Source organism: Anguilla rostrata, chromosome 15, assembly GCF_018555375.3.
Source record: "Anguilla rostrata isolate EN2019 chromosome 15, ASM1855537v3, whole genome shotgun sequence".
Lineage (NCBI taxonomy): Eukaryota > Metazoa > Chordata > Actinopteri > Anguilliformes > Anguillidae > Anguilla > Anguilla rostrata.
Window position 1 is genome coordinate 2,298,635 of NC_057947.1, and position 24,793 is coordinate 2,323,427.

At 43.6% G+C, this 24,793-nt stretch overlaps 1 protein-coding gene across 15 annotated transcripts in view; it reads right to left on the minus strand.

Moving 5' to 3' along the window:
- Window positions 1-24,793, minus strand: part of pcbp3 (poly(rC) binding protein 3) — an 82,271-nt gene continuing 57,478 nt past the window's right edge. For 3 of the 15 annotated variants that reach the window (XM_064310752.1, XM_064310754.1, XM_064310753.1), the window contains 13 exons: window positions 21,338-21,504; window positions 20,079-20,102; window positions 19,918-19,950; window positions 19,504-19,620; window positions 18,554-18,685; window positions 17,527-17,655; window positions 15,438-15,476; window positions 15,057-15,200; window positions 12,566-12,607; window positions 10,237-10,315; window positions 9,015-9,067; window positions 7,444-7,613; window positions 1-4,587 (listed from right to left, as the gene is read on the minus strand). In XM_064310752.1, the coding sequence (XP_064166822.1) occupies window positions 4,533-4,587; window positions 7,444-7,613; window positions 9,015-9,067; window positions 10,237-10,315; window positions 12,566-12,607; window positions 15,057-15,200; window positions 15,438-15,476; window positions 17,527-17,655; window positions 18,554-18,685; window positions 19,504-19,620; window positions 19,918-19,950; window positions 20,079-20,102; window positions 21,338-21,412 (1,092 nt within the window). In that variant the 5' untranslated portion in view covers window positions 21,413-21,504 and the 3' untranslated portion in view covers window positions 1-4,532. Of the gene's footprint in view, window positions 4,588-7,443; window positions 7,614-9,014; window positions 9,068-10,236; window positions 10,316-12,565; window positions 12,608-15,056; window positions 15,201-15,437; window positions 15,477-17,526; window positions 17,656-18,553; window positions 18,686-19,503; window positions 19,621-19,917; window positions 19,951-20,078; window positions 20,103-21,337; window positions 21,505-24,793 lie in introns of those variants that run through there. The other 12 variants (XM_064310759.1, XM_064310758.1, XM_064310755.1 and 9 more) reach the window with 12 other exon arrangements.

Sequence of the window (24,793 nt, forward strand, 5' to 3'; positions counted from 1 at the left end):
TCAAGGGAAAAAGAAAGTTTATTTTTTTCCTTTTTACAAAACATTTCAAATGTAACCTAACCTCAATAATTTAAATCTAATATACATCTGCAAGCAGCGAATATTCAACTTAAAATGAATCCTGAACTCTTTGCTACAGTTTCAAACAGCAGAATATGCATAAACATGGACAGAAAGGGGATTATGTTCCTTTTTTTGCAGCTCCAGTACAGATAAAAGAAGATAAATGGTAGTAAAGTTAATGAAGTGACAAATCTGTTAAAACATTATTTTGTAGCTCAAGCCTTAAATAGCAGAGGGAAGATTATTGCACACTCTGAAGTTATTTTGTTGGTTTTCCAGTGTAAATCTGGATGGTAGGAATGATTATGTGATGCTATGAATTTGGACAACGGATGAGTGAGAGGTAATAAGCAGTGTTCAGAGGGTTAAAATATCAGCCTTATGCTGCATCTTTGCAATGTACAGCTGCTTAGAAATATAATGCAGAATTTCCTTGCAACAGCGATGACTTTAGACATTCAGTAGGTAGTGAGATTACCTTGATACTCTGCCTCACAAATAATGATGCTGCATTATCAACAACACAATACTGCTAAGAAAAACTTATCAAATACAAATGATTTTAATGGAATAAAATGAGCGAAACACCAGTCAATAATAGTAGCATCTGTAGTGTTATCTTAGTACCCATAATAACAATAATAATAATAAAAATAATAATAACACAATAAAATGCTACACATACACAGCCCAAGAGCATTGTTTTTTTTTCACTGACTTATTCATTGACTACTGTATTAGAACATTCCATACAAGCTTTTTAGTTACAATCTAACTAAATTATCAAAAACTAAACTAAAATAAATCCTTTAAATAATTTTGAATTAAAACGCAAAGCTGTGCAAAATATCAAATGACATAACTATTGCAGAATATGAACTGTTAAATTAAATATGCATTCCCCATAATCCTCAACATAATATGAGCCAACTAAAAGCAAAAATATAAAGACATTTTAGCATAAATATTTGTGACTGGCCTGTTTCATTCTTCCACGTGAGGTTAAGTAATAAATAAATGTGTCTGGCTGACAGCTGCTGATCATATTCAACACAAGTCAACGTGCTAACAGAGAAATCTCTAAATCTCTTCCAGCTAGGTACACAGGTTACACAGCAAAAACCGATTCTTCACTCACATTATCCAGTGACTAACCCTAACCCTAACCCTAACCCTAACCTCCTCATGAGTTTATGCTGATGATACAGCATGCTCATGTTCCTTCTGCTTGCAGTGCTAATGGCCAGTATACAGTGTCACTGCATTGTAGCTCCACACCTGTAGCATCTAGCATTGACATTTCAGCATCTTCAGCTGCCAGCCAGTTAAAATCAGGTTGCCTTTGGCTCGGTGTATGGTTGCATGCATTCGGATGCATGGAAAAAACCTACTTAAAAACAAAAAAGAAAGAAAGCATCCTTGAGCATTACGATGTAGAAGTGTTATTAACAAGCACACTTTAAAATGATGCCGTTTCTCAAAGTCAGCTTAAAAAGACTGCATTGCTTAATCTGTGTTGTTGAAAGATTTACATTCAACTTAAGTGATAGTGCCAAACAAATTTTTGACTCAAATGCGGTTGAGGCCTAGATACATAACATAACGTGTTTCCAAACACTACACAGCCTCAGGAAGCACTGCAACCGCAAGTGAGCACGCAGGTTTTTTGGGGACTCGGTTAAACGAGGGTTCGGTTTTCAGGGGGCTCGGTCTTTCCGATATACGGATCACCATTTCCGGGGGAGTGGCCAAGGGCTACAATAACTAACATTGTCAATAACTACGGCAACAAATCAAAACCCAACAGAGACTAAAATAACCTAAAAGCAAACAGTGAACGGAAGGACTGTGGAAAGAACAAGGCTCATGTATGTGATTATAAACAGCGCCCGTTCCCCTCGTCTCTTAGAAACAGCTTGTGATTCCAGCAGAGGGGGGAATGCACTGTTCTGACGTAATTACAGTTATATATGAAATATGGAATATACAGAAGTAGCATGGTAAAGTTGATTTACAAAGTTTGCACTTTGTAAACGTAGATAATTACACTGCAATAAGGGACATAATAACGTGCATGTTCTGGATATTGGCACAAACATATTAAATGCAGAACATTTCCTTTATTGAAAGCAAAATTATTTCAAGCTGTTTATAATCACATAATCTGACCAAAAGGGGAAAATCTAATCTGTTTTGTAACTTGTTTTAAATCCAGAAATACCATGGATTTGCTGAAGCAAACATGATGGCCTTTTGAACAAAAACCAAAGAAAAAGAGAAAGAAACAATCATGTGTAAGAGGAAGGCAGACCGGGTTCTGGTGTCTGCCACTGGCCAGAACCCTAGAACATTCCACGGCCCTAAAAAATCTGTTTCAGCCCCAACACAATTCTGCATTCAGGACAGCTCTCATGTGGAATGCTGGGTAAATGGTCCGAAGGCCATTTGAAGCGTAGAGTCAGACTGTGTGTTTATTCAGTGTGCCACAGGTGAAAGTGTAAAAAAAATGTACAAGGGCATTTTTGAGCTTCTGCATATGAATGAATGCATGCAGACAGAAAGCCCAGGCCTTTGTGGATTCATGGAGAAAGAATGCACAAAAGGAGGAAATTTATAAAGTCGGTGTGCGAGAGCCTCGTATAACTGCAGTGGAGTGCTTGCATACTCGCTGCAGAAAGATGTGACAGACACTTGGAAGAGGAGCCATTCTCAAGTTCAGTATTTTCATAAGTCCACTGCACAGATTTGGTCTAAAGCACCTAAATGCACACAGCAGAAACTACATCGGATAACTTTCGTTCCTCAACAAATTCAGTGCTGTGCGAAAGTTGCATCTGTAATTCTTATTTTATTACAAAATTCCACAGGTATTGCTTTCAGTCCAAATTTCATACGTTTTCATATAACTTTCAAGTTAATTTCGTGAAACCTGAAAAATGAATGCCAATTCAAGTCTGTTTGGGCATCGTCATGGCACCTCATGTAGATACACATGGGGGACAAGCTAGTACGTGGCACCTGAGCTTAAAGTGACACGGCCCATAGTCTTAAAAATCCATATGCATTTTTCAAAAAATCTATTTTTTTATCATGCATTTTCCCCCATGCCACCGTAAAGGCTTTTAAATGATTTTCCTTGGACTGCCCAAAGTACACAAGACACAGAAATGAAAAAAATAATGAATGAGAGTGAAGTTTATGGTTGTGCAGAGCGCCTTTTTGAAACATGTACGGTACTAGAGTGTCAAAAAAATGACATTGTTCTTTGAAGCAATGGGTAGTAGGACTGGAGCTATTAATTTACCAACAGGGAAGTGGAACAGGAAGACTGAACAGGAATATTTAAATGAGTATACAGTATAGTATATAAATGGGTTATAATCACTTAAAATGCAGGGTAGGCCAAATACAGAGAGAGAAAGAGAAAACAAACTAGGTGCAATGCCATTGGCTTAAAAGGGTCATGTGATGCAGTGAAGGATTATGGGTAGAATTTAGAGTGCGCCCATTCCAGTCAACTCAGATGTTGTCCTTGAACATCGAGGGAGGGAGGTGGTGGGGGAGGCAAAAGGAAAGGGCAGAAATCTAAAAGAATGGTTCTGAAAGCATTTGACACTTCCGTACGACATGACATGCTCTGCAGTTCTTCACTGCTTTCTCTCCACGTTTTGCCAGAGCTTTGTAATCAGGACAGATTCACTAATTAATTCGGGCTGACAACTATAAAAACTTTCCAACTATAAATACTCTCCAAACTTTTTTTTTCTTTGATAGAAGCATTTAGCAAAACAAGTCTCCAGACCAGAACGAAAGTTAAATAAGCAAAGGTAACATTTCATTTCATAAAAAAAAGAAGAAAAAAAAACAGAAAACAATCCAACTTGGTATATGTATGTCTGAGCTTTTTGGACTGAGACTACTTCCTCCTTGCCTTCTTGTATTAAAACTACTGCCTCTATCATTAAGAGGGACACTATGGCAACATCCCTATATAGGTGCATCACATCACACCTGTTTCCTAGCCAACAGCATTGCCTAGTAGCAATCAGATGCAATTACATTTTTATACGTTTTTTTAAAGAAATTTTACATTTTTTTGTACATTATTTTTTGTTTCTTTTTTATATGTTATTTTCTTGGCAAAGGCCAAGGGACTTAACAACCCTACTCAGCAATACAAGCAAACAGGAGTCAAAGAATAACACAGCTGGATCCTAAGAGTTTGGCATGCGGAAATACTAAACTAAAGCACTACAAGAACAAAACGAAACGACATCATTTTGTCTCCATTTTAGCAGCTGCCTCCTCACACCAGGAGGACAGCTGCTGGAGGTTGATTGTCAGGTGGACAGATAACTGGGTGTGGTTAAGTGGGCATGGTTAACTGGGCCAGGACGGATGAGAGGTGCAGGATGGGTCCGAGGGAGGGGCCTGCTGAAAGCTGCAGATGATGGAGTCGGTTTGGGGCTTCAGGATGTAGACATGGACGAGGGGTCACTCCACATGGCTGCTACATCTCTGAACCTGAGCAGCCAATGAGAGTAAAGCAACATCCGTTAGACTACATCGCTGAACCTGGCCAGCCAATGAGAGTAAAGCAACATATGTTAGACTACATAGCTGAACCTGGCCTGCTAATGAGAGTAAAGCAACATCCTTTAGTCTACATCTCTGAACCTGGCCAGCCAATGAGAGTAAAGCAACATCCGTTAGTTTACAATCTCTGAACCAGTCCAGCCAATGAGAGTAAAGCAACATCCGTTAGTTTACACCTCTGAACCTGGCCAGCCAATGAGAGTAAAGCAACACTTTTAGTCTACATCTCTGAACCTGGCCAGCCAATGACAGAAAGCAACGTTTGTTAGTCTACATCTCTGAACCTGGCCAGCCAATGACAGGAAAGCAACATTTGTTAGTCTACATCTCTGGACCTGGCCAGCCAATGAGAGTAAAGCAACATCCGTTAGTCTACATCTCTGAACCTGGCCAGCCAATGACAGAAAAGCAACATTTTTTAGTCTATATCTCTGAACCTGGCCAGCCAATGACAGTAAAGCAACATCCATTAGTCTACATCTCTCAACCTGCCTGGTTAATGTTTATCGATGACAGCCCAGCTGTTATATTCTAAAGCTCCTGACAGGATTTTAAAACTCCAGTATATTTAGGCTGGGGTTCTTACTTTGAGTTGGAATGAACTGTGACTGTTGGGTACATTCTTCACAAACACGGTCTGGTGAGTTTGTAATAGAAACGGGTGAACACTTAAATATTATTTATTTAATTCCATTCCATTCTGATTTCATTGGGTAGTGCTCAGTGGCGGTTCATGAATGCGGGGCGCCGCCCCCCTAAATGCGAAATAATTATAAAATAAAAATTGTTTACTCGTACAATGCGCCTGGTAGTCTATCAGCGCCTGTCAGCATTTATTAAAAATTGGTTCCAAAATCAAATTGTATTTGGTTAATTTCTGTCTGAATACATATACTTCCTGGGTGTAGGGCGCTGGCCAAATGAGTGTGTATCTAAGTTCTTCAACTTTTGGCAAGCAGGTGACCTGAGGCTGCTCTCTAATTGGTTGCTTCAGATTTTCCACAGGGCGCAGCTCCAGACACTCCCACTTTTATTGGCAGCGAATTGGTATTGTTTTTATGTTTGTTGATGTAATGTCATTGGACAATTCTCAACGCTATCTTTCATGTTCACACCCGCCATTAATATAACTACAGATGCGCGACTGTCACACCTGCTCCTTAGCTAGCTGACCGGTACTTTCAGGAAATGGCAAATTCAAGTGGAACCACAGAAATCAAAGAAAATTCGGTTATTTCCTTACAAAAACACCCTTTCACAAGGCGTTCACTGGAAGAAAAACAGAGGAAAAGGAGCTTGGACCAGATCGACCAAATTTACAAATTCAGCAGCAGGCAAGTGTCGAGGACGAGCCTATACCCGGGGCTTCTCCCGCTCTTATTATGACAAACGGAGTTGGCTAGCTGGATGTGGTGTAAGTAATGCCTTTTATTGCTTTCCCTGTTTGCTATTTCAAAGTGTCGGCACCAAAGCATTGAGGACAACGACGGGGGTACAAGACCTATAACATCTTTCTGAAAAATGCAAACGGCACGAAAGTAGCCGCAGCCATCTAGACAATAGTATGAGACTAAATTTTTTGGCAGGCTTAGGATTGCTGAACAGCTAGATGGAGACTACTGGATTGGCATTAGAAGGCACAACGAAGAGGTGAAAAATCGACACATCCAGAATAATAGACTGTGAAATTTTGTGGAGCCTTTGAGTTGGTTTTGCGTGGCCATGATGAGAGTGAGAGCTCCGATAATCCCGGGATATTCCATGGGTTGGTGAATTTTGTTGCCTCCTTTAAACTTCAACATTCACATTTTGTCCAGCAGATGGCAGCAGAAGGCTCTATAAATGACCTTGGAGTTAGCTAATGTTTTCCTACTCTTTTTATGACTTCATAGAATGTAACAGTGGCAGTAAAAATGACTTTAAAAGTTCCATATTTAGAAATTGAGCTGTTGCCTGTTGGTAACTTTAGGTGATGTAGGTGAAATGGGCATTTTGTCATCTCTACACATTATTTTATATTATTAACAAGGGCAAAATATGTTCAAGTAGTGCTACTGGCCAGTGTTTAGGCAACATTACAGTGTGTTGTGTTGTGTTTCGATTTTTTGCTGAGCTATGAAGTGCTGCTTCAGTTTGTTTGTCCCCCCCAAAACTGCACCCCCCCCACACTGGCAGTGGTTCAATAAACATTAGTCTTCATAGTCAGTTTGGTGAGTCCAAACTGAGTTTGTAAAGAAAAAGTGTAAAACTAGTGTTTACTTGTGACTCACAGTTAAGGACAAATGTTAACTGAATACAAGCCGCTATCACAAAGATACATTACCAGAAAACAGGAACAATGTTAAAGACTGAGCCTGAACCCTTACAAAAATGAGCAAGTTAAGCAAAAAAAAAAAAAAAACCACAGTGGTAAGAAAAAACAGTCAAACAGTAGTGGAAAAAAAAGAATCTCAGGAGGATCCCAGCAATAATCAGGATTTGAAGTTAAGGACAATACTTAATGGAGTCCATTATTTTTTTTCAAATAACCACAAACTGGAATGAAAACATGTTGACTCTGACAAATCTGAAGATTCCCTGTGGTATCCAGTCAGTTCCTACAGTATAGTCACAGCCTTGGTCTTGTGCACAAGGTTTAGAAGCTGAATTAACATTTATGGTGGTTGTGGGTACCTTGCGTAGATGAGGTACTGGGTCTAGCTAATGGTGTTAGCGGTGATTTTGGGTAATTGCGTTGATGAGGTATTGGGTCTAGCTAATGGTGTTAGCGGCGGTTTTGGGTACCTTGCGTTGATGAGGTATTGGGCGAGGCTGATGTTGGCGGGGGTTCCTGTGATGGTGATCTGACGCTCTGATGACCCTTCCATGGCGTTAGCGATTTTGATCTGCGCTCCAGACATCTGTCGGATCTCGTTGATTTTGGTTCCCTGGCGCCCGATTATACAGCCTATTAGCTGAGAAAAAATTGCAGAGGTTCTTAAAAGAAAAACCACACCCCAAAAAAGGTCTCATGACACTGGTCGCGCTCTTGCTCCTCTTGCATACAAATGCATGCCGATATCTTTGAGATCTGCAGTCTTTTCATGCATAATCTACATGATACAGGAAAAAAGAATTTGCTGAATCATCTTCATAAAATCTTTATAAATTAAAATATATTAAAATGTATTATGTATATATAAACACTTCACAATATAGGCAAATATGCATGTGTCATTGCATGAATAATTAATACCAGATAATGCAAAATAATTTTGCACTGCAATGCTGTGAAATATATTTATCAAAAGAAATTTTTTAAGTACATATATTTACAGTATGTTTACATATTGCCGTACATTGGCAGTTATCAATGAGAACTGTTTGAGAAAACTAACAGACCTAAGAGCTAGGTTTCATCTGGGCATACCAAGCATTTATCAGCCAGCTCTCCACAGGTAATCTACCTGTATGTAATTTGTATGCTCAGAAGGCTCTTCGAATTTAATGTTTTATCAATGCTGGTTTGCTTTTTATAGAGATAATTCATAATTAAATATTCATATTTTCAGCATTCTGAATCTAGCCAGGGCTTGGTGTATAAATGAACGTGGACATGGCATTGGCATGACGTTAGTGTGATGTGGGTGTGACATTGAGGTGATGTGTACGTGATGTGGGCCTGGCATTGGTGTGATGTGGGTGTGACATTGGCGTGATGTAGACATGATGTGGGCGTGACATTGTTGTGATGTGGACATGATGTGGGCGTGACAGTGGCGTGATGTGGGTGTGACATTGTTGTGATGTGGACATGATGTGGGCGTGACAGTGGCGTGATGTGGGTGTGACATTGTTGTGATGTGGACATGATGTGGGCGCGACATTGGTGTGATGTGGGTGTGACATTGTTGTGATGTAGACATGATGTGGGCGTGACACTATGGTGACGTGGGCGTGACATTGTTGTGATGTAGACATGATGTGGGCGTGACATTGTTGTGATGTGGGCATGACATTGTTGTGATGTGGGCATGACATTGGCGTGATGTGGGTGTGACATTGGCGTGGTGTGGACATGACATTGTTGTGATGTAGACATGATGTGGGCGTGACATTTTTATGTGGGCATGACATTGGTGTGATGTGGGTGTGACATTGTTGTGATGTGGGCATGACATTACTGTAATGTGAGTGTGATGTGGGTATGACGTTGGTGAGATGTGGGCGTGACATTGGTGTGATATAGGAGTGATGTGGGCATGACATAGGTGTGATGTCATCGTAATGTGCGTGTGACGTTGGTGTGATGTGGGTATGGTGTCATGGTGATGTGAGCGTGATTTGGGGACTTCCTAGGAACAGCACATACTCACATCATTGGGAATGGTGAGTTCATGAGTACTGGCCGGGGGGCTGGCATCCAAACCTGGGTCAGGAGCAGGGCAAAGAGAGAGGGCCGCATAAATAGCATTTAAGATAGACTTGAGTTGTTTCCATGGCGATAGAGTTACCACGGGAGCCAGTCTCCCTCCGTCACGACGACAGACCGGGGCCCCGCCCTTAATACCTTGCACAGACGTTGCTGTAGGGGGTAACAAGAAGTTATGGGTGGGATCCTTGGAATGAATTTCAAGGAGATGGAATAAAAATCATGTAGTCCTGTGTAAGCCCTTATTCTGATGAATAATTTGCCATTGTTTGGAGTTGAGATGATTTTAGTTTAATAAATTAGTTGTGAACAAAATATAAAATAGCTGTGTCTGTAAAAGATATTTTATAAAGGTTGGTTGCCTGGAGTATGCATAGCATTTGTGTTTATGTGCATAAAGATATAATAATAATACTATTTTTTGAAGTCTCATAGTCATGGAAATCTGTTCTGTTCAGGAAAAGTGAGGCTTGATTCATTGTTGATGACTCCAGGACAAAATTGTTGAATAAAGCTATTTTTTTAACAAGACTGTAGATTTATCTGTTGCCCTGTCTGGTGTTCATTATTCAGGGTGAATCTGATACAGGTTTTTTTTGTTACTGAAGTGGGGGGGGGGGAGGGGGGCGATAGGATGGAACCTCAAACTTTTTGCTTGCAGGAAGTTGATCTTTCTTTGCCTGGAGAGACGTCCTCTCCGACCATAGACGGAACGTCCTCCAACCATAGACGGAATGTTCTCGGACCATAGACGGAAAGTTCTCTGACCATAGATGGAACGTTTTCCAGCCCCTGATGGAACCCTCTCAGACTATAGACGGAATGTTCTTCAACCATAGAGGGAACCTCTCCAACCACAGATGGAACGTTCTCTAACCATAGATGGAACCCTCTCCAACCACAGACGGAACGTTCTCCAACCATAGGCTAAACCCTCCCCAACCTTCATGTGCTGGGAAAACCTTGGGGACTCTATAATGAAGTGTGAGACGAAACAGCCAAAAAACAAAAAAAAAAAGAAAAGCACCACGTGAGACGTGGACAGCAACCACCAGGGGCACGTTGAGAAGCGCAACACGGAGAGAGAGATAAAGTGAATGAAAAAGGAGAAAGAGCTGCTACAGGTAAAAGAGAAGGACATTTGAATAGGGCTGTTGGGTACGTACCAGGGAAAGCAGGGGTGGTCTGTCCAAGGGGAGTAAAGGGAGTTTGCTGCATAGCCAACTGGTGGAGCTTGGTCAACTGCTGACGGGGGGGAGGGACAGGAGAACTAAGAGGTTATTTTTATAACACAAGTCACACCAAGAAATCAAGAACTAAACTAGAATAAACAGACAACGAGGAGAGGCTATGAAACATCATGGTGGAAAAGAGAGAGAGAGAGAAAAAGAGAGAGAGTGAAAAACGTGCATAGGACTTGGCCTGGGATTGGCTGAACACCGTGTGCTGTGGGTTTGGGATTGGCTGAACACTGTGCTGTGGGTTTGAGTTTGGCTGAACACCGTGTGCTGTGGGTTTGAGATTGGCTGGACACTGTGATGTGGATTTGACATTGGCTGAACACTACTGTGGGTTTGGGATTGGCTGAACACTGTATGCTGTGGGTTTGTGATTGGCTGAACACTGTATGCTGTGGGTTTGTGATTGGCTGAACACTGTGTGCTGGGGGGTTTGACATTGGCTGAACACTGTGCTGTGGGTTTGTGATTGGCTGAACACTGTGTGCTGTGGGTTTGAGGTTGGCTGAACACCATGGGCTGTGGGTTTGTGATTGGCTGAACACTGTGCTGTGGGTTTGAGATTGGCTGAACACTGTGCTGTGGGTTTGAGATTGGCTGAACACTGGGTGGGGTGGCATGGTGGTGCAGTGGGTAGCACTGTCGCCTCACAGCAAGAAGGTTCTGGGTTCGAATCTCAGCCTTTCTGTGTGGAGTTTGTGTGTTCCCCCGTATCTGCGTGGGTTTCCTCCGGGTACTCCGGTTTCCTCCCACAGTCCAAAGACATGCAGGTAGGCAGATTGGAGTCTCTAAATTGCCCATAGGTATGAGTGTGTGAGTGAATGGTGTGTGTGCCCGGCCAGGGTGTATTCCTGCCTCTTGCCCAATGTACGCTGGGATACGCTCCAGCACCCCCCGCGACACTGCTCAGGATAAGCGGGTATAGATAATGTATGGATGGATGAACACCATGTGCTGTGGGTTTGTGATTGGCTGAACACTGTGGGCTGTGGGTTTGTGATTGGCTGAACACTGTACTGTGGGTTTGTAATTGGCTGAACACTGTGGGCTGTGGGTTTGTGATTGGCTGAACGCTGTGCTGTGGGTTTGTGACGGGCTGAACACTGTGGGTTTGTGATTGGCTGAACACGGTGCTGTGGGTTTGTGATTGGCTGAACACTGTGGGTTTGTGATTGGCTGAACACTGCTGTGGGTTTGTGATTGGCTCAACACTGTGCTGTGGGTTTGTGATTGGCTGAACACTGTGCTGTGGGTTTGTGATTGGCTGAACACTGTGCTGTGGCTTTGTGATTGGCTGAACACCGTGTGTTGCAGGTCTTCCTCTTGGTGGCCTCATAGCTATGTTTGTTTGGCGTATGCTACGTGCTGATGATCCTCTGAGCATGATGCATGTGCAGGCAAAGGGCAGAAGGTAGCATTCAGCTAACGCTTACGCCGGGTATCTCTGTCCGCTAACCGAGTAGCGCATCAACCCATAAAACCCCAAATTCATCATGGGGATACACACCTTACACCCTACCTCCCCCCCAAGCCATTTCTTACGCAGTGGAGGGGTGATGACCTCGATTAGACACACTAACACCCCCCCCCCCTCCGCCTTCCCGCACGCAGCGCAAACTCTATGAAGGTAACGGCTTTCATTCACAGTGCCGCAGTGGCGCAGGACGCGGGTAGACCGCACGCTGAGGAATGGGTTCACCCTTTAGAAAAAGTTTTAACGAGATGAAGGGGACATCAGCGCCCGCTTGACCGATGGTAAAGTCACCCGACGTCTCCTCGGGCATCAATCACCGCCACTCCCGAATTAAAGCATGTGCCACACAGTCTCTCTCTGGATGCTTTTTACTACCGTGACTGATCATGTCAGATTAGTCATGGAGACAACATGGTCTTCTGGGAGCCGGGAGGTGTGGACGACCCACATCCCCGGCCCGCGCGGGTTTACCACACTCATCATCGCAGGGGCGGAGGGGATGAAGAGCGTTCTGTTACACCGCACCCTTTTTAGCCGGAGCTGACTCGGAAGAAACGACAACCCCGCTGGGCGGCCATTTTCACCTGGCACAGGCCAAGTCCTCGTTTGGTTCACACTTCGGAAGCCACAGGCTGCGAGCAATTTCAGATTGTAATATGACTCAAATTACAGATCGGAAATGTGGTATTAATATTAGGATCTAATATTAATAGAGTTCAGCGGAGAGAAGAGACACATGCAGACTGATGACAGTGAAAGGGAGAGCGGAGATAAGCAACTCACATCTGGGTGAGGGATGGCATACTGTCCCTGAATGGTGTAGGCCTACAAGAGAGAGACAGAGAGAGAGAGAGGGAGAAGGAGGGAGAGGGAGAGAGAGTATTTTACAATCTTCACCTTTAGTTCTGTTGAGCACTGCTTCTCGCTGTGCCCAGGGGGTACTTTTCCTTTCGCTAAATTAATTTTATAAATTCTCACTGTGCTCTACATAGCATGTAAAAATCTACAATTCCACAAAAGAAGTGTCCATGAAATAACTAAATTCTCTCAGTAAATAGAGTCCAAATGACCCGTTCTAACATCCAACCCCATTCTTTTATAGTATTTCCGTCTATAATCACTCCCATAGAGCATTCCCCAGTGCTATAACAAGTTTAATTTCAATACTTATTTCAGGGACCTTGAATTCTGGGATAGCGAGCAGCAATTCATGGACCTCCTGAGTTTATCATTAGAGACTTGGTGTTGTCATATGAATGACACACAAGAGGAGGAGGAGTCAGGTTTGGCTCCTCCCACACTCATTGCATCATCCCTCATAGAATGAACTGGAATGACACTGACAAACGTGCTGATATTATATCCCTTTAATATCACTGGAGAGCCCAGCATATCAGATCTGTATACACCAATCAGTGATACGGTTTTTGGAATTAAAATCAAATGTGGCCAATAGTTCATGAAAGAATATCAAAAGTTGAATTTTACAGAGATACATAGAACATATACTGTGAAACTGAGAATTTAGTCTCTTGATGTGGTCTCAATTTTTTCCAGAGCTACATATGGAGGTCATGAGGCTGTATATTCAATATTAAAAGGATATGCTATCTTCCCAGGGGGAGGGGTGTAGGAACTAATAAAGAGAGCTTGCACAACTTGTCTTAAACAAAAGACTTATAGCTTATAGTCTTCTAGCTTGTGTTCTTTGGGTATATGGTGCGTTCATGAGCAACTGGGAAGTGGGAAAGTTCCAACCTCCGAGTGGGAGAATACACCTGAACGCCTGTTGAACTAGGAACACCCCACTAGGAAAGTGGGAGGTTTTTGAGAGCTCCGAGAAGCAGGTTTGACGTCACTCGACATGGCAGTGTTTGTGGTGAAATGTAAGGAAATGTACTTGCTCCGCACACAAATAAGTCACTTCATTGTTAATTTAGGTCATACTCATTAGCGCAGGAGATTGTGATGTTAAACGATACTTTGCAGTTTACTTCCATAAATTTATCTTCATCATGTAGCTAGTTTTCGTGTAGCTAACGTAATGTTAGCCTTATGGCTAGCTACTTACCTAACTGTCAATACCGTAACTGACAGAAATCAGCTGATGCCTAGCCTACCTAGTTTGCTAGCTGTGTTAAATATTATTTACGAAAAACGGCAGTACATCAAAACATGTAGAAATGTAGTGTACAAATAATATTGACCTCCTGAGCTCCATTCCGTCCCTGTGTTGGTTTATATGGGTGATGACGAGGTTGTTTGTCACTTTTCTGTATTCTGACAGCAGAAATAGAGCAGATTTCCTGGGGGCGGCCATGTTGCCTGTTTGTTGTCGTCATGTGAACGCTCTCAACTAGGAAGTGGGATGTTCACAAACTGGAAATTTCCCAATTCCCAGCTGCCTGAACGGTGCGTTTGTAAGACTATAAACTATTAACGCTAGAGTCCAGAGGTATGTCACCTGTACTCCATAATTGCTGTACATTGGTTCATTCATAGGAAATGATGGAGGTAGTCCTTGTACACAGGAGCGTATAGCACTGAGCTGGGTGCGGTCACTTCATTTACAGATGGCTTGTATGCAGAGCAAACCCCACAAGAGTGTCTAGCTTCATCTACAATTCTGCCATCCTCATCTACATTCAAAAAAATCTTTTTTAGGTGGTGGAATGTCATGGCAGTTTATTTTCCTGCCGAGAAAAAATAAAATCGTGATCTGGACCTAATTTGCAAAGCAGCGGTAAAGTAGAAATTTTGGGGTAGTTAAGAAAAAGAAACATTTCTACATTGTTCACCACAACCTTACTGGAATGTTTTAAACTTCTGCAATAGTCAAGTGCAACAGGTGTGTGCTTTATGGAATTTAGCCATTCAGGCTGTTTTCTGAAACTGATACTCTAACCTCTAGATACTGAGTGAATCCTGCAGTAGCTATGCATCTAGTGTATGACTAGTCTAGTATGACACTCTCCCTCGACACCAGTAGAACTGCTGCTGTTCTTTCCATCTGATAGTAATAAATATCTATTATAGTCTGATATCTAATCACTATTTATATATTCTGCTCGGAATGACCAGATAGAAAAAATTTTGTCTTCAAGCCCTGGATGTGAGTGTCACACCTGCAATCCTGATGCAGATGATCCAAAGATTCCCTCTCAAAAGCAGACCCATTGCAAGCTCTCTTCCCCCCCCCCTCGCCCCCCCACCCCCCTGGCTTTTCTGGGCGGGAGCATGCAAGTGAGAAGATGAGTAAAACCTGAGCACTAACAGGCAGTGGCTGGTGCTGCAGTAAGAGGCTGAGGTTTGCTGCGGACGCCGCCAGAGGATCGGCTCTTACCTGGCCACCTGAAAAAATGACGGGGGTGGAGGCGGGCTTTGGGCGGTAGGGAATGGTTGCACCTTTCGGTGGGGACTAGGAGAGGGGAGAAGGGAGAGGCAGAGACAGAGTTAGAGCAGGAGAGAGACCGTTAAGAGCAGGAGAGAGACCGTTTAGAGCAGGAGAGAGACCGTTTAGAGCAGGAGAGAGACCGTTTAGAGCAGGAGAGAGACCGTTTAGAGCAGGAGAGAAACCGTTAAGAGCAGGCAAGGGCCCAGGGCTTCAGAGCAAACGTCTGTCTGTCAAACTCCCAGGCTCCGCCCCTTACCTTACCTGTGGGCGGGGTCTCTCCAGGCCAAAAACTGAAATCATCTAAAAACAAGTAGAAAAGAAAAATAATCCTCATTTTGCACTTGTCTGAGAGGGAAGACTTAAAGTTTGTAAAAGACCTGTTGAAGCTGTGGGTTTGAATCATGCATAAGGAGCATCTCCTGGGGAGAGAGTGTGTGAGTAGGTATCACTGCGGGAGGAGGAAACGCCACAGCAGTTAGTATGTGAGTTCTGTGTGTGAAACACACTGACCTTGACCTCATACCACATACAGCAGCCAGCGGGATTTTCCCGCCTTAATACGCCCTAATAGCTTAGCTCCTGGACTAGAGTAACATCTGCCACAATAACTGTCAAACAAAGAGGCCTAACAAACCAGCGTTTCCCCATTTCAAGCCCAAGAACAAAATGGCTGACACTCAGCCATTGGTGAAGAGAGTGTGGGCTTGTATGCTGGCATTGCCCAGGCAACCAGAACATAGGGTTTTTGTTGCGTAGGCCAGTGTTGGACTGGCCAGTTTCCTTCCAGCCTGCGTTGAGTGTGAGTCACCTCACTCACCAGGGTCATTAGCATTTGCTACTATGTGCCATACTAGGTCACTACTGAAATGTGAGGTAAGTCCACCCAAATCCAGGGTCGTGGCATGTGCCTGGCTAACACAAAAACAAAATGGTTGTTTATTTCTCCTGATGAGTCATGATCTCATGTAGGTGAGGCTCCAATTGGAGTTGATGATTCAAGCCAGTTTAACCTCTGACCTGTATCATGGCTACAATGTGCTGGCTAGATTGCAGGAAAATCCATTTCTACAGCCTCCCTTTCTAGATGCTCTAGTGACAGAGAGCACAGTGCAACATAGCTAGCATGTATGAGGTGGAGACCAAAGTGTTTGGGGTGGAGGTGGAGACTCATGTATTTAAGCGGTTGATTAGTGTATTTGGGGTGGAGACTAATGTGTTTGAGGTGGAGACTAATGTGTCTGAGGTGGAGACTAACGTGTTTGAGGTGGTGACTAACATGTTTCAGGGCTCGAAATTAACTTTTTTACTTGGTAGCACTGGTGCTCCGAACTTCAAAAAGTTAGGAGCACCCACCAAAATGCAAGGAGCACCAACAATATATGCAATAGATTTTTTATTGATAAAAAACGACAATATAACAGTACGGTTTACAATAAATAACGCACGCTTAAAGTGTCGTAGTCGCTGGATAGCAATCTAATTAATGTATGTGTCGACTCTTCAAGGAATTGCGTGTTATGCATTCAAACGACAAATCGCTTCTCGTCACGTTAATACCGCTAATTAAATCAACCGCCAGTAAACTGCATCGGAGAAATTAGCTGTTTCAACCGGGTCGCTACACAAAACACTACGTTAATGTTTTAAAAAAAATGCCGTAATCGTTCGCTTCAACTTTTCAGCTTTCGATAACGCTAATAAATTGAGCATAAACTTTTGTCTTCAGGTAACATTAGTTAACGCGTTAGCTCCCTGTGACGCGTGACAGTGGAGTGCAGCGACAGGGAGTGATTGAAGGCTAATATTAACCAATGTAAAATCAGCATTAAAGGTAAGAATGTCAAGCTCACGATTGGTTAGAAGGGTCACCGTCAGCTCACGAGGCACATACTGAGTGTACTAACTAGCGAATGTACAGAGAAAGACGTTTGACTGGAAAAAGAAAAAAAAAAAAAAGGTCGCACCAGAACAATTATTTGCACTTGCACAAATGCCCCCAATTATATTTCGAGGTCGCACAGATTAAATTTCGGGAGCATATGCAACCAAAATGGTCGCAATTTCGAGCCCTGTGTTTGAGATGGTGACTAACATGTTTGAGGTGGTGACTAATGTGTTTGAGATGGTGACTAACGTGTTTGAGGTGGTGACTAACATGTTTGAGTTGGTGACTAACGTGTTTGAGGTGGTGACTAACGTGTTTGAGATGGTGATTGGCATGCCGGAGGTGGGGACTAGTGTGTTGGAGGTGGATAATAGCATGTCTGAGGTGGAGACTCATGTATTTGAGGGGTTGATGACCGTGTCTGAGGTGCAGTGTGATGGCCACCCATCTCTGGTCATACTCTACCTCTAGCATAACCACACATATTTGTTTGACACACTGGATGATGGCCTCAGGGGTCCCAGAGATGGTCACTGCACGCTCTGTAGAGTTGGGCAGCATGTCCCCCGCCACCTGCACCTGAGCACCTGTGGACTGGAGAGAACAGCAGTTAGCAGCACACAGCAGACTAACAGGCCTGCAGGCTAGTGCTAGCCACAGAGGATAGCAGCTAGCAGCATGCAACAGGATAACAGGTCTGCAGGCTAATGCTAGCCACAGAGGATATCAGCTAGCAGCACACAATAGGCTAACATGCCTACAGGCTAATGCTTACACAATGAAACATACACTACATGGCTAAAAGTATGTGGACACCTGACATACAACATCTCAACATGATTATGGGAATTAATATGTTTATCCACCCTTTGCTGCTATAACAACTTCTACTCTACTGGGTAGACTTTATGCTAAAAGTTTGCACATTGCCTGGCTTTCCAACTGATCCCTAGCGTTTTAGATGGGGTTGTGGTCAGGGCTCTGTGCAGGCCAGTCAAGTTCTTACACACTGGCAAAACCGATTCTATACGGCCCTCGCTGAGTGCCCGGGGGCATTGTCATGGTGAAACAGAAAAGGGCCTTCCCCAATGTATATTAAATGCATTACACTGCATTTTTCAAAATGGTATTAGATTCATTAAATAGTTGTTGTGTAAGGGCATAGTCAGGAAGGAACTCAAGGTGGCAGTGTAGTAAATGGTAAGGGAACTGGCAGGGTTGATTCTCAGGTAAGACAATGCCATTGTACCCTTGAGTAAGGTACTTCACCTGAATTGTTTCAGCATGTATCCAACTGTATAAATGGGTAATATTCAAAAGTGCAAAAGTTGTCAAGTCGAAATGCCTGCACTCTAATGCATGTAATATAAAACCTGTAATGTAATGCCTGTAATGTAATGTAATTTGATGCACTGTAACCCATGTTCTGGTCGTGTAACAGAGTTCCAGAAGGGTAGATGTTTGGGGGAGGGGGGGGGGGTGTTCTCCTTACCTCCCTCATCTCCTTAATCTTGGAGCCTCCTTTGCCGATGAGGGAGCCACACTGACTGGCCGGCACCACCAGGCGCAGAGTAACGGGGGGCTTGCTGGTGGCTGGACTGTTGCTCATGGAGTTGATTATATCCTGGAAGGCCATTTGGGACAATTACACACCATTAATCTCTCCCTCATTAGGCATCCATTTCAATGTAAAAGCTGACCTTAGAGGGAAAGAGGCTGTTTTTGGACTGGCATGGTCATCTGACATAAATCTGAGTCGGATCGCTTAGGGAACAACACATTGTGATTGTATTAGCGTCAAAGTGTTCTTTTCAGATTCAGTTCCAGTTCTCTGGGTGCGGCCTGTGTGTGCATTTGCTTACATTCAAGTGCTTTTCCCAGCATCTGTCTGTCCAGGCACACAGGACCACATACTGTACAAGTCATGTGTGTGTGTGTGAGTATACATATGTGTGGTGGGGTGGGCGTGGTTTGAGCGTCGGCTGCAGAGAGAGAGAGTGTGAGAGGAGCGGCTCTCGGATCCTTCGTCACGACTGTCAGCTGGAGGTAATCAGCGCCGATAATTGTTAATTGTTTAATTGCGCTGATTGCCTCTGATTGCTTTCAACAGTGAGCCTGGGGTTTTTTAAAGGAAGACCGGAAGCTGGAGCGGGCTGACAACAAGGACTGTGGAACCGTGTTTTTGTTACATATCTCTGTAAAACGCGTCGGTAAATAAAAGGCACGCAGTGCAAAAGGACCAACTGTCTCCCGTGAGTGTGTGTTTAAACAGGAGGGGTGGCACTCACTTGCCACAATATGTATGTATGTACGTATGTATTTAGGGTGTGGACGTGTGTGGACAGTCAGACCAAAACAGATTTGAAAAACAGAAAATTCAAATTGTACCAGAAACGTGACAGTGTAAACACGAACAGGTATGGTCAGGAAGAGGATCCATACCTCCTCGAACTTGTAGGCAATCATAGCAAAAGCCTTAAATATGGCGTCTGTGGGACCCGTGATGGTGACGATCCTCTCTGGGCAGTTCCCCTCCGAAATGTTGATCCGTGCACCGCTCTGTATGACAAGCGGGTCAAAACAATCAATCTGCAAAACGTACAATGATCTATGGCAGGGGACCCCAACCATGGACTGGAAAGTCAAATACACTGCTGGTTTTCACTGCTAATCAGAGCTTATTGGACCAATCAAAGCAGCTGATTGCACAGTTAATTAATCCCCTGCTTTCTTGGGTCTGAATTGGCTGCTGATTGGTTGTTTCTAACTTTGATCTCCAGGACCAGGGCTGGGGACAACTGGCATATGATAAACTGTAGGAACCCTCCAAATACAGGAAGTGGAATGAAAACCTACCTCTTCACGCATTTTCTTTACAGTTTCCCCTTTCTGAAAAGGAAGAGTCAAACAACCGGGGTGATATTTCTCAAAGGAAAACATTCCCAAATATCATATATCTGCTTGTCCATACATAAAATGAATAAAAGTGCCCATTTTGTGGACAGTTCTATACATACCTTGCCAATAATGCTTCCAACTTCCTGTAATGACAGAAATGAATATATTCAAGATATTTCTCATACCATTTCAAGATTTGCAGAAATTATTTAATTTTCTCATGGGTTTTCAATATTGAAATGCTTTACATTTTGAGGTACTTACTGGAAAGTTTAGATTCAGTTGGGAATACCGGTTGCCAAAAAGACAGATATTCATTCTGTTGTATTCAGCACTGAATGTTTTTAAATGTCAGGAGGACTCCACAAGAGCATCAGGCCAGTATGTTTAATTAAAATATTTTTTTAACATTATTTCAATGTTAATTAATACTTTCAGTTGGTCCATTCTATTGAATGTGCAATGAAAAGTATTACACTGGTGGGCTTTACAATGTTGGACACACAGACATACAGACATCAGATTAATTTCACAGTGTTTATGCAAATGCATAACTATCAGTTTGCATATAGAGTCAGTACTTCATTCCTTCTCAGCTCTCAAGCAACGCAAAGATTTACCCCTGTAGTGATGTTGAAATAGGAAGCACAGTCCCAAGCACAGTCCCTCAGGCCATAGGAAATAGTCCCAAATGAGTAAGAGATTTAAGAATGAGCACATTGTTTAAGAATAATGGGTAATATACACAAGTACAACCCCTGAAGGCATAACAACATTGTAAAAGCCACTGTAAGAGTCACCTAAAGTGCATTTTTTAGGGCAGACCATGAATCCCAAATGCCCCCATATCAGCCAGTGTAAAGCCAGCAGGTCATTAGAAACCTTCCACACAGAAAATGTCTGGGCTAATCAAGTAATAAAATCCATCCATCCATTCTCTAACCCGCTTATTCCTGGTCAGGGTCACGGGGGTCCAGAGCCTATCACAGCGTGCATTTGGGTGAGAGGCAGGAATATACCCTGGACAGGCCGCCAATCTATCGCAGGGCACACACACCATTCACTCACACACTCATACCTATGGGCAATTTGCAGTCTCCAATTAGCCTACCTGCATGTCTTTGGACTGTGGGAGGAAACCCATATGGACATGTGGAGAACATGCAAACTACACACAGCAAGGATTCAAACCCAGGACCTCCTTTGCTGTCGGGTGACAGCGCTATCCAATGCATCGCTCATAATATTAAATATTTTAAATAATAATATGAAAATAATGCTAGTGAGCTAAAGAGATCTCTTTAAAGACCTTTCCCAGTGCGTCACTGTCCTCCACATCCCTCCCCTTCCTGTACCCACAATGCAATGCGCCCCTTACTTTTCCGTGCATCAGCAGCCGAATGGTGAGGGTGACGTTCAGCCCGCCTTCTGACTGGACTTTGGTGGGTTCCATGCTGGGAGTGGCGGTGAGACAGGAGTGAGGTCACGTGACTGGAGTCCCCTGGGGGCAGGAAGAGTGTGATGGTACAGTGGCCAACCAATCACCTGCGGGGGGGACAGAGACACGCCCATTTTAAGTAAGACTAGGCAATTCCACAGTCAAACAGCACATTTCCTCAACATGAACCTCTACATATAAATAATCACCACCTGATAAATCTACATCTGATTACAATATGAAAAAATCGTATGATTAATGATAAAATGATTAATTGCTTGGTTGTAAATTGATACTAAATAAATCATGGGGTTATGCTTCATTCTAGCACAAGAGGGAGCACTTTTCATAAAACTCGTACTCAGGTTTCAGAGAATAACTTTAGTTAGTTTTAATAATATGTTTCAATTTTTTAAAATCTGTCAAGAATTTAAGCCCCATTTTTACATCAATGACACAAGTATCCCTACAATTAAATAGCTGAAATAAAAATAGCACAAAAAAAGCTACTTTTACTTCACTTCATTTTGCAATGTCATCCACTCAAATCACTTTAACAAGATTCACTTTCACACAAATCACTTTCTACAGGATTCACTTGCACACTAATCGCTTTCATACAAATCACAAAGGGTGTTCTAGCAGAACCAGGGCAGGGGGAGGTTGTCATGCCTATGCCGGAAAGTAATGTAAATCTACCATAAATAAAGGAGATCAGAAGCTTCAGACAGCACTCTGCTGAAACTCAAATCGGACTGTGACAGCGCGTACATTCTCAGTGCAGCACTCTGCGTAATTCTGGCTTCTAACACTGAACCACCACAGAAGCATGCCTCCATACCTCTGGAATACCTAAAGCGAAGTAGAGCCTAATTGTAAGAGAGGAAGAGGAGGATGGCAAAGGGAAACAGACGGGTTGAAGAGAGAGGAGGAGGGAGAAAGGGAGGGAGAGATGGGGGGAGGGGGAGAGAGGCTGAGGGATGAGATGCAGTGCCAGCTGTTCTACAATCTCGCATCAGAGCTCAGATTACATAAAGTCTCTAATCCGGGGCTAACAGCGGGGGGGGCTGGTCCCTGCAGCCGATCGCTTAAGGAAACGCCAGAGACCAGCGCTGACGAGTTTAGGGCCTTTCCACCCCGCACTGGGGCGAACCCGCCGAGATGCACTCTGCAGAAACCCTGCTCTGCAGAACCCTGCTCTGCTAGAACCCTGCTCTGCTGGAACCCTGCTCTGCAGAAACCTGCTCTGCTGGAACCTGCCCCTGCAGAACCCTGCTCTGCAGAACCCTGCTCTGCTGAAACCTGCTCTGCAGAACCCTGCTCTGCTGGAACCTGCTCTGCAGAACCCTGCTCTGCTGGAACCCTGCTCTGCAGAACCCTGCTCTGCAGAACCCAGCTCTGCTGGAACCTGCTCTGCAGAACCCTGCTCTGCTGGAACCCTGCTCTGCAGAACCCTGCTCTGCAGAGACCTGCTCTGCAGAACCCTGCTCTGCTGGAACCTGCTCTGCAGAACCCTGCTCTGCTGGAACCCTGCTCTGCAGAACCCTGCTCTGCTGAAACCTGCTCTGCAGAAACCCTGCCCTGCAGAACCCTGCTCTGCAGAACCCTGCTCTGCTGGAACCCTGCTCTGCAGAACCCTGCTCTGCTGGAACCCTGCTCTGCAGAACCCTGCTCTGCAGAACCCTGCTCTGCAGAGACCTGCTCTGCAGAACCCTGCTCTGCTGGAACCCTGCTCTGCAGAACCCTGCTCTGCAGAGACCTGCTCTGCAGAACCCTGCTCTGCTGGAACCTGCTCTGCTGAAAGGGTTAACCTGTGTGCAGGTCAAACTCATTGGGTTATCCCTACGCAGTAAAACTGTAAAACCAGCCGTGTGCCTGGTTGGGAGGGAACGACGACAGACTCGGGAACATGGAGGACCGCCCTTTTGCAGTGGACTGCATTTTTACACGCGCCAACTGACAATCCAGGGTTGAGTCACGGCAGTGGTGAGTCAAGCCAAATTTCTACAGGCAATAATGGAAGGCGAACATCCTGTGCCTCTGCAAGAGAATGCACTCAGGAAATATCTGATCCTTCCAACTGTACCTCTGGGACAAATTCTCTGTCTGGTCCTCGAGTAAATTCACTGTTTGAGAGAACATCTGAAAACTCTTCTCACATCTATTCAAATTAAAATTAAATTAATACGATTAAGTATTAAAGACAAATTTCAGATCCAGAGTCAGAGAACAACACAATTAAATCATCTTAGAGCAAGCTCTCCCAATTAAATGAGCTGTTTGAAAAGATCAACATATTCTTTCCTTTCATTCATCATTAACATTAAAATCACAAACACTTGGACCGTAATTAAAAAAAGCATTTATCTTAACAGCTTTTTAAGCAAATGGCATCAAATATAGACACATAAAATGAGTTTGTTGTATGTTGCAATCTTGAGCTTGTATTTCCAAGCCATCTGTTCAAACAAAATGGCAGCCTATTCAAACAAACACGACCTCAAAAGCCATGTTCACTCTTAATTATCAGAATTCTCCCTTAAGCCCCCCCCCCCACACCAAACAAAGAATAAGCTGAGGACTGAACAAAGAATGAGCTGTAGCCGAAAGAAGAAAATAGAGTGAATTAATTCTTACTTTTATTTAGTTATGTACATGTAAATTTCATGCTAATTTCACAGAAAACTGCCCAGTAGTTATTAAGAGCTGTATTTCTCATGACATCTGATTCCGAAAGTGGGTCAAGCCTTCCTGTAAAGCGCTTCTGGGCCCATCCTCCGCGCTAGCTATTGCATTAATCACGCTTTACGCATGGCTGAGCAGCGCTCGGAAAATGCTCTTTTTCCCTCTCCTTTTGCTTTGTGTTTCACGACCAGAGTTGCATACACAGATAAAGTGCACTTTTGTGTGGTCTACCTTCCTTCATTCATTTTTTTTTTTGCCTCTTAATGCATCTTCTCTGAAAGCCTATTGAACTGTAAATGAATGAATATAACAACATTAATATGAAAAAAATCTAAAAAAATAACCCCACTAGATGCGGATTTTTAATGATTTTTTTTTTTTTTTTAAACGGGTGATTCTATCACAACCCGTCATCTCGAGGAGGGCCAATCAAAAGTCGATATCCACAGTTTGGTTTTACGGGCAAGAGGCACAAATTACATTTGATTCAAGCCTCGCCTTGATTTTCCGTTTTTAAAACCCTTAACGCAAACCGGCGCCCCGCCCCCTCGTAAGATACGCAAAGCGATGTGCAGGGAGGGGCTCATTCGGGCGTTCGCTCTTCTTTTTTTTACGCCCCGCTTTCCGATCGCGGGAATCTGAGAAAATGCGGCCCGATGAAAAGCCGTAGCGGAGCCGGCGAGCGCCCCCCCGGCCGCGCGCGGACAAACA